The sequence below is a fragment of the Carassius gibelio genome, chromosome B19 (assembly GCF_023724105.1).
Source record: "Carassius gibelio isolate Cgi1373 ecotype wild population from Czech Republic chromosome B19, carGib1.2-hapl.c, whole genome shotgun sequence".
Taxonomy (NCBI): Eukaryota; Metazoa; Chordata; class Actinopteri; order Cypriniformes; family Cyprinidae; genus Carassius; species Carassius gibelio.
The window spans coordinates 34,177,459-34,188,488 of NC_068414.1; the positions used below are offsets into that span (position 1 = coordinate 34,177,459).

The following is an 11,030-nucleotide window of genomic DNA, read 5'->3' on the forward strand; positions in this document are numbered from 1 at the left end:
AGTTCGAGAGTTCGGAGCGGGTTCGCGGATCATTTGAATCAGTTCGAGAGTTCAGAGCGGGTTCGGTTCGCGAATCATTTGAATCAGTTCGAGAGTTCGGAGCGGGTCGCGGATTATTTGAATCAGTTCGAGAGTTCAGAGCGGGTTCGGTTCGCGAATCATTTGAATCAGTTCGAGAGTTCAGAGCGGGTTCGCGAATCATTTGAGTCAGTTCGGGAGTTCGGCATCGTGAATCGCAGTTTGGGGATCGCGAGTCATTTGAGTCAGTTTGGGGATCGAATCATTTGAATCAGTTCAGGAGTTTAGCGGGTTCGCGAATCATTTGAGTCAGTTAGGGCGTTCGGAGCGGATTAGCGAATCATTTGAGTCAGTTCGGGAGTTCGGAGCGGATTAGCGAATCATTTGAGTCAGTTTCGGGAGTTCGTAGCGGGTTCGCGAATCATTTGAGTCAGTTCTGGAGTTCGGAGTGGAATCGCGAATCAATCAATATCACACGAAGAGTGCCATTTCAGTTTTTCTCCAAAAATCAACATGATTAAAATGTGATATTATGTTACTACAAACAAGAATTTAATTACAAATACAAAATGTTGCAGAATAATGTAAGATGAATAATAGCCTAAAGAACCTTTGTGCCAAAAGTGTTTTTTCTTGTCATTATAGAACCTTTTTAGCATAAAAGGTTCTTTGAAGTTGAGTAAAGAACCCTATGGGTCTATATAGAACCCCAATGAAACATTTTTTTCTAAGAGTGTACAATGAGTGTTTGAATGGTCCTTTTTTTCAGAAGAAAAACTTGCTAAATTCAACCTTTGTCAACCTCCGATGTCTCCATTGTCCAGGTGGATGAGGAGACAGAGCTAATCACCTCTCAGATTTCTCACAGCAGGTTGTTCAAATGAAATCTTTGAGAAATGAAACAAGGCCGGAGCGTTTGGTTGGTGTAATAAGCTCACCTCAGAGAGGACAGGCTCCTCTGCTTCATTAAACACACAAGAGCCTGGCATGTCACTTATGTAAAACTCTCCATGTCGAGTCAAAAGATAAATGCAAACCTGTATCCATCTCCACTGTAGGATGTTTGTGCTTGTTCGTGTTATTACATTTTATTTTTGTCTAATGGCATTTAAAACAATAACATTTGAAAAGGTATGAATGTAAAAAAATAAAAAATAAAAGACCAATTTCTTAGTCAAACAAGAGCTATGAATCCCCTTTATTTATTGGTTTAGACATCCGGTTGATGTCTAATACTAACACAGATTTTAATAACTTGTTTTAACACTGACATCTAGTGTTAGTAACATGACACTGTAATACAGGCAATATATTTGTAGTGCAATAGGATGACTTTGCTTTTGCTTCACAAATGTACTAAAATAATTATTTTGATGAAAATGCACACTAATATAGTGCACTGGAGCTTTGATTGCCACAATAAAAACAAGCAAAAAAAAAAAAAAATAATAATAATAATAATAATAAAGCATAATAAATCTTGCTCTTATTGAATTCAAACTTTTGTAAAAAAAACAAAAAAAACAAAAAAACAAATCACATATAATAATAATAATCCCCCCAAAACAGTAACAGAAATTAAGTAAAATTAACAGGATATATATTTACAATTAAAACAAATACATTTTGCATTTAAAAATAACCATAACTATTTTTTTCCTTATTTAAAAAGATCGCATTAGACTATAAACTGTCTCTGACTATACTGAAATGTTAAAAACATAAAAACAAAAGAAAAGTTGAGCACTGCAAGTCAAGAGCCGTTACTCACTCACTCACTCACTCACTCACTCACTCACTCACTCACTCTCTCTTTCTCTCTCTCTCTCTCTCTCTCTCTCTCTCTCTCTACCGGTATATATATATATATATATATATATATATATATATATATATATATATATATATATATATATATATATATATATATATAGTTACGGACTTTTATTTTGACATACGTTATTGTTATGTTGTCACGTACTTCACATCATATATGTTACTGGTCTACATTTTATACAAAACGCAACCAGTTTTTCCAACACTCAGATACTTAAAGATTAACTATCTAAAACTACATTAAGAAAAAAATCCCAAATAATTTAAATAACTTTAAAAAAAAAAAAACGGACTTTTATTGCATTTTTTTCAGCGGGCGGTTATCCCGAAATCCTGCCGCTTCCTTCACGTCATTCCTGTCTCATATTTACACACAGAGTCGAGCTGCAAACCTCTGTGTGTGTAATTAAATAAACACTCTTATCATACTTATAACACAGCATGATGAGCATGGCCTCCACATCGAGCGAGAAGATATCAGGAGGACCCAAAAAGAAAAGCGAGAAGAAGATTGCGTCCAAAGAGGAGTACAGGTTATTGTCCAACATCATGGGAGTGATGAATAACTTGAGAAAACAGGTAAATATCTTCCGATATCTGACAGAAGCATCATAATGTAAGAGGTTCCTGACGTGTGCACGACATAATCTGAAACAATCATTATATTATATGAGATCTCATCTTATGCGTCATATATATCTGACATATTCCATAATAACAATGGCATATCTAACGATATATTTATCATAATGAACATAAACTTTGCTATATGTAATTTCTTTCGTTAATCTGAAATGAGATATATATGTTATTTTTTAAATTGTGGAACAAATTTAATTTGATAATCATTTAATAATTTGAAAAATAATTTACATTTACAGATAAATATTGCAACACAATACAAAAAATAAATAATATTATTTTATTATTAATCTTCGTCCTCTTTTTTAATTTTATTTCTGTTAATCACAAGATATCTTTATGTGGGTTATTTTTCCTGATATTATACATCTAATATTACATTAGTTTTAACTTGTGATTTTTAAACTTATAATTAACTTATTTATTATAACACACACACACACACACACACACACACACACACACACACACACACACACACACACATATATATATATATATATATATATATATATATATAATTCATTTATAATTTTACTTGAATATAATTAAGTTAAAACTGTTTTAAAGTTAATTTATATTTTACATTTTAAACAATTAATATGTTTGTTGATATTTAATTATAAAAAGGTTTTATCTTTTTAAGTAAAATATTTAGGAAATAATAAATCCGTTTTTAAATAATGAAATGATTATTATTGAAAGTATTTTTAGTTGCAGTCTTTTAATAATGATGAAGACAATCAACAACACAGAGTGACTGTACTGAGAAGATGAAAAGTTGTGACGGTTGTTTTATTATCAGGAAATAATACAAATTATGAACTAAGCATATCTGCGTCAGCCTCTTTTCAGATAAATATTTTCTATGCACGGCTGTGCATTCATATTCTCTGATGCACAGAGATGGTATTTGCAGGAAAAGCAGGTTTGTCTGAGGCTGTGTGTTTGCAGGGAATCCTGTGTGACGTGATTCTGGTGGTGCAGGGGAAGCACATCCTGGCACACAGAGTGGTGCTGGCCGCCGCGAGCCACTTCTTCAACCTCATGTTCACATGTGAGAAACACTTCAGCATGCATCTTACACACACACACACACACACACACACATCTAAAACAAACCCCCTGCTCTTGCGTGTGCAGCGAGTATGATGGAGGCCACCAATCACGAGGTGGAGCTTGGTGGAGCCGAACCGGAGATCATCGAGCTGCTGGTGGAGTTCGTCTACACGGCTCGGTCAGACGTCTCTCCACAGATGCATTACACGTATTCTTCATGCATTTAGAGCTCATGCATGTTTCCATTCTGTTTCAGCATCTCAGTGAACAGTAATAATGTTCAGTCCCTGCTGAACGCCGCTAACCAGTACCAGATTGAACCGGTCAAGAAAATGTGTGTGGACTTCCTGAAGGAGCAGGTGGACCCCACCAACTGTCTGGGTGAGACCGCAGCATCTTCAAGTGTTCGCTGTGGATATTTTCATCTTTATTTCAGTCCTACTTCTCATTTTTAATTTGTATTTCTAATAATTAAAAGATAATTATAGATTATATTATATCAGACATATCTGAAATATTCATTTTATAATATGCATCACATAATCTGAGATATATGACATGCATTTACATTTACATTTAGTAATTTAGCAGATGCATAATAAAATATGCATATCTCATATGATGTGCATCAACAATTTCTTACAATAAACTGAAAATAAGATGACAGGTAAATGTATATAAAATGTATAATATATATATTAGTTTTTAATGTATTTTTTAGAACTCTATATTTATATGTGTAATTATTGCTTATGTTATAAATCTGATATTATATCAAACAATTCATCATATAATATGAGATATATAACATAATATAATATGAGATCTGACATATGCATCACATAATCTGAAATAAGCATAAAAAAGAGATATCTGACATATGCATCATATGGCCTGTGAAATCTTTACATTAAAATTGCCTAAAAATGATTTCCTAAAAATAAACTGAAAATAGACGACAGATGAATGTATATATTTATATGTAAAACGATTTTAAGCAATATTTACATATTATAAATGATGAAATATTTTAAATATTTAGATTTATTAATATGTCTTGCATTTTATTTTTATGTTTCATGTTTTATTATTTTTAGTTAATGTCTGCTTGATTTAGATGTTTCCTTTTTTCTATTTTATTTTTTATTAAATCACAAGACAATTATATATTTCTGTGGGTTATTTTTCCTGATATTACATGTTTACTATATTTATTTGTAAAGCCATTTTAAACAACGTTTCACATGTTTTAAATAAATAGTATTTATATAATTCTGCTAATATTTATGTAATAAATAATATTATTTATTTAATATTTATATTTAAAATAATTTTATATTATTATGCATTTAATATATTTTATTTATATTAACGCCTTTTTCTCTTTTGAATTTTATTTCAGTTTATCGCAAGATAATTATGTATTTCTCTGTGGTATTTTATAGATCGGATATGAAATGTGATTTATTTTTATTTTTATGTGTGATCACATGAAAGCTCCAATGTAAAATTTGACAAGCTTCATGTGAGATAATGTTATAATGTACAGTTAATTATGCCTCCAGTGGTAGAAGCGTATATGGAGTGTGTGATTGGGTGTTTTGTGACAGGCATCAGTGCATTGGCCGAGTGTCTGAACTGTCCTGAGCTGAAGGTGGCAGCTGATGATTTCATCCACCAGCACTTCACAGACGTCTACAAGATGGACGAGTTTCTCCAGCTGGACGTGAAGCAGGTGACACACCTGCTCCAGCAGGACACGCTGACCGTCCGAGCAGAAGACCAGGTGAGCGCACACGAGCTGGACACTCAACCACTGTACGGCTCACTGATCTGAATAACGTGTCTCTGTGTGGCTGTGCAGATCTACGACGCCGCGGTGCGGTGGCTGAAGTACGACGTCCTGAATCGACAGCAGTACATGGTAGACATTCTGGGGAAGGTTCGATTCCCCCTCGTGTCCAAAAACTTCCTCAGTAAGACCGTTCAAGCCGAACCGCTGATCCAGGACAACCCCGAGTGCCTGAAAATGGTCATCTGTGAGTTACTGACCACTAAAACAATCAGTCTTTTATTGAACCTATTTCTACTTGTTTTTTAAAGGGGTCATCAAATGCCCATTTTCCATGATTCTTTAGGGTCTTAAATAAAAATGTCTTTAGTTTAAATTTCTCAATGGTAGTGTAAAACAAAACAGTTTATATCCCCAGCTCTGTTCATAGCGAGCTGTTTCGGTGCATGTTCCTTTAAATGCTAATGAGCTCTGCTGACCCCGCCCCTCTCTTCTGTGCAGTGACTGCACTGTTAACTTTAGCTGCATTAATTGCGGAACTTGCTAATTATCACATTATTAGGAAAGGGGATTTGCAAAGATTTATAAAAGAGCCTTGTACTCTTTTCTTCTGTAGGTGAAGCTGGATCAGGAATGATTTAATTTCATTTATGCTCAAACAACTATAAAAGTGAATTTTGCATCCAATGACCCCTTTAAAAAATCTATACGTTTTACTTAATTTAATTCTTAATTTTCATTTCTTTTATTTATTTGATGTATTATTACATTTATTTGACATATTTACATAATTTTTATCTTTACCTGAAATTCAATTATTTAAAAAATGTAATAACTAAAGAAAATATAATATATTAATTATAAAAAAATTATAAAAATATTGTATGTAATATTTGAATGTATGTATAGATGTATAGAGCGAGGGAGAGAGATAAGAAACTTATCTCAGTTGTATTCAATTTGAGTTCTAAATTTTAAATTGTCCTTGTCCTGTGATAATTTAACCCCGAGCTGGTGTGTTTGTTCTCAGGTGGGATGCGTTATCATCTTCTGTCTCCAGAGGACCGCGAGGAGCTCGGTGAGAGCAGTCGACCGCGCCGCAAGAAACACGATTACCGCATCGCTCTGTTCGGAGGCTCACAGCCGCAGTCCTGCCGCTACTTCAACCCCAAGGTTCATCACTCACTCCTGGATCCTCTCCAGAATCAAACACACTGTCTGCAGATCTCTGGGTTATTAAGTCCATTACACTGGGAGATGCAAACATTTGATTTGGACATTTTTTGCAATAAAAATAAACTATTAAACGTCTTTAATAAATATAATTGTTTCACTTTATGTAATCTAAATCTCTAAATCCCTACAGTCACAAACCACTGGGACTGAGATCCACAGTCATGGAAAAAAACATTTTTTCAAACAATTATTATTATTATTTTTTACATTTTGCAAAACAAATTAAAAAACAATAAAATGTCAAAAAAATAATCAAACATAAATGTATCACTTTATTTAATAATGCATCACTTTATGTAATCTAATCGATAAAAGGAATTTAAAACAATAGCCATGGGAATGAGATCCACAGCCATGGAAAAACAGGAAAAATATTATATTTATATAATTATTTAAGAAATATCATTGTCATTATTAATAAAACCAATTCAATGAAATAATAAAGTCATACAATTTTTTTAACTCTGCCATGAGTATACACTTTCTCATTTATTTAATTGGAAATATTTTATTTATAATACTTCAGCTTTTTATATAATTACATTTTGGATTCAAAATTAAATAATAAAAATAAAATAAAATATATATATAATTATTATTATTTTTTATGTAATCAGATTTTTTAAAAACCTTATCCAGTGTTTGTGTGTTTCAGGATTACAGTTGGACGGACATCCGCTGCCCCTTCGAGAAGCGACGGGACGCCGCGTGTGTGTTCTGGGACAATGTGGTTTATATCCTGGGCGGCTCCCAGCTCTTCCCCATCAAACGCATGGACTGCTATAATGTGGTGAAGGACAGCTGGTACTCCAAGCTGGGACCGCCGAACCCGCGGGACAGCCTGGCCGCCTGCGCCTCCAAAGGGAAGATCTACACCTCGGGAGGGTCAGAAGTGGGTGAGTGTGTGCGGAGCGCCCCGTGGGTCTGGAGAGACCGTGTAAAGCCGGTAATGTTGGATCGTTGACTGTGTTGACAGGAAGTTCGGCTCTGAATCTGTTCGAGTGCTACGACACGCGATCAGAGACGTGGCAGACGAAGCCCAACATGCTGATGCCGCGCTGCAGTCACGGCTCGGTGGAGGCTAGCGGCCTCATCTACGTCTGCGGAGGAAGTCTGGGAAACAACGTGTCCGGAAGAGTCCTCAACGACTGTGAGGTGTACGACCCCAACACTGAAGAGTACGTCTCTGACCAGAACACACAGCATTCAGTGCTTCTCCTTTTCTATTTATGACCAGCTTGAACAGAGATAGTTCACATTCTGTCATAGTTTCACTGCTATTTTAGTGTGATTATATTCTGTTATAGCATTTATTAATTTTAGCTGGCAAGGCTAAGTTGCCAAAGGTTTTAATTAATCTAATATGTGACCCTGGAGCACAAAACCAGTCTAAAGTGTCAGTTTTAATGAGATGCAACTATTTGAACATCAGGAACAGCAGAAAATCATCTTTAAAGTTGTCCAAATGAATTCTTAGCAATGCATATTACTTATCAAAAATGAAGTTTTGATAAACGTACAATAGGAGATTTATCAAATATCTTCATGGAACATGTTCTTTACTTAATATCCTAATGATTTTTGGCATAAAAGAAAAATCAATCATTTTGATCCATACAATATATTTTTGGCTATTGCTACAAATATACCCCAGAAACTTAAAACTGCCTTGTGCTCCAAGGTCACATATATATACATTTTCTTTCATTTCAAATGTGTTTCAGTTCGTGCAAATGTTTTTAATAGTTTTAGTTAACAGCAGCAAAACATAATCTTCTCACCTTTTGCTTGCAAAAAACACTGTATAAATATGATCTTTACTATTTTCAAGATACAGACTATTGTCTATAAAATTTACAGTAGTTGCATTTCTTAGCAGGTTGATATTCATGACACGTACATTTCATCTGTGTGTGTGTGTGTCTCTCTCTCTCTCTCTCTCCCTGTGTGTGTGTGTGTGTGTGTGTCTCTCTCTCTCTGTGTGTGTGTGTGTGTGTCTCTCTCTCCCTGTGTGTGTGTGTGTCTCTCTCTATGTGTGTGTGTGTGTCTCTCTCTCTCCCTGTGTGTGTGTGTCTCTCTCTGTGTGTGTGTGTGTCTCTCCCTGTGTGTGTGTGTCTCTCTCTCTCTCTGTGTGTGTGTGTGTGTGTCTCTCTCTCAGGTGGAGGGCTCTCTGTGGGATGCGCGAGGCCCGTAAGAATCACGGTCTGGTTGTGGTGAACTCAAGAATATACGCCGTCGGCGGGCAGAACACACTCGGTATGTTTCTGTGCTGATATCTGCTTTGTTTTGATGTATTTATGTTCCTGCTGATCCTGGGAAGATGATGGTTTCTTCTCAAATCATCTTCCAGACTCAAGCATCTGTTGAGTTGTTAAGCTTGAATTCATTTGGACAACTCTAAAGATGATTTTCTCAGTATTTCGATTTTTTTGCACCATCAGATTCTAGATTTTCAAATAGTTGTATCCCAGCCAAATATTGTCCTCCTAACAAACCATACATCTATGGAAAGCTTATTTATTTTATTATAAAACTCAGTTTGAAAGAATTGACCCTTTTGACTGGTTTTGTGGTCCAGGGTCACATATGTCCTCTCTGAAGTCATTAGAGGTCATCACGCTGTTGTTTGTGATCTGTGACGGTGATGTCTCTCTCAGGCGGGCTGGACTCGGTGGAGTATTATGAGATGGGGAGTAACGAGTGGAAGATGGCGTCTCCGATGCCGTGGCGCGGCGTGACGGTGAAGTGTGCAGCCGTGGGCTCCGTCATCTACGTTCTGGCCGGGTTTCAGGGGGTCGGCCGTCTGGGGCACATCATGGAGTATTACACAGAGACCGACAAATGGGTGGTTTCCAGTAAAGTCCGAGCGTTTCCCGTCACCAGCTGCCTCATCTGTCTGGTGGACACCTGCGGCGCTAACGAAGAGGACATGAATTCAGCATCTTCCTCCTCATCATCATCATCATCCCTGGTGGATGGAAGAATATAGCGTCGCTATCAGAGCATACAGACGATATAAAACCACTGGAAACTGGTTCCAATCTTAGGGTTTTAACAGACAACTTGTGGGTGAAAATATCCACAGATGACCAATGTTCATTCTTTGGAAACATTTGTATCTCTGCATTTAGCAGATTTCGGGGACTAAAATGCATTTTAAGTTGGTTTTAGGAATTTGTGTTTTGATGTGTTTATTTTATGTGTAAACAAATGTGTAACTTTTATTTTTTAAATAAGGATCATATTGTCATTTTGATGTTGCAGAACTACAATAAAACAGGCCAGAAACTTTCTCAAAGTGAATCAATCAGTTGTATATTATTTATTCAGATTCACGTGCATGCTTAGATCCCATCTGTATGGTTCTTGAGACGCACTCCGAAGTCCGGATCGCAATCAAATTATTCTATGATCGAATTTGTAGATTTATCAATTTTATTTTAAATAGTTTGGCCACTGCAATTCAGTTGGTGACAGTTGAATAGGAAATCAGCTGTATTTGTAAGTTCAGTGTAAATGCATGTACAAGAACAGATACAGGTGCTGGTCATATAATTAGAATATCATCAAAAAGTTGATTTATTTTACTAATTCCATTCAAAAAGTGAAACTTGTATATTATATTAATTCATTACACACAGACTGATATATTTCAAATGTTTATTTCTTTCCATTTTGATGATTATAACTGACAGCTAAGGGAAATCCCAAATTCAGTATCTCAGAAATTTTGAATATTACTTAAGACCAATACAAAGAAAGGATTTTTAGAAATCTTGGCCAACTAAAAATTATGAACATGAAAAGTATGAGCATGTACAGCACTCAATACTTAGTTGGGGCTCCTTTTGATTTGAACCATCTGCATCTCCATAAAGTTGGTCAGCAGCATGAAGCATGAAGTGCTCTAAAACTTCCTGGTATACGACTGTGTTGACCTTTCACCCCCGAAAACACAGTGTACCAACACCAGGAGATGACATGGCACCCCAAACCATCACTGACTGTGGAAACTTTACACTGGACCTCAAAGCAACATGGATTGTGTGCCTCTCATCTCTTCCTCCAGACTCTGGGACCCTGATTTCCAAAGGAAATGCAAAATTTACTTTCATCAGAGAACATAACTGTGGACCACTCTGCAGCAGTCCAGTCCTTTCTGAAGCGAGACGCTTCTGACGCTGTCTGTTGTTCAAGAGTGGCTTGACACAAGGAATGCGAAGCTGAAACCCATGTCTTGCATACGTCTGTGTGTAGTGGTTCTTGAAGCACTGACTCCAGCTGCAGTCCACTCTTTGTGAATCTCCCCCACATTTTTGAATGGGTTTTGTTTCACAATCCTCTCCAGGGTGCGGTTATCCCTATTGCTTGTACACTTTTTTTGTACCACATCTTTTCCTTCCCTTCACCTCTCTATTAATGTGCTTGGATACAGCTCTGTGAACAG

At 36.0% G+C, this 11,030-nt stretch overlaps 1 protein-coding gene across 1 annotated transcript; it reads left to right on the plus strand.

Moving 5' to 3' along the window:
* Window positions 1–2,154: 2,154 nt before the first annotated feature.
* klhl7 (kelch-like family member 7) lies at window positions 2,155–9,886 on the plus strand. Its single transcript, XM_052584345.1, has 11 exons — window positions 2,155–2,433; window positions 3,451–3,553; window positions 3,640–3,733; window positions 3,812–3,936; window positions 5,166–5,341; window positions 5,420–5,594; window positions 6,378–6,520; window positions 7,239–7,479; window positions 7,560–7,761; window positions 8,742–8,839; window positions 9,241–9,886. Exons 1-11 carry the CDS (start codon window positions 2,296–2,298, stop codon window positions 9,570–9,572), a joined length of 1,827 nt encoding a protein of 608 aa, XP_052440305.1. The 5' UTR covers window positions 2,155–2,295; the 3' UTR covers window positions 9,573–9,886.
* Window positions 9,887–11,030: the final 1,144 nt, after the last annotated feature.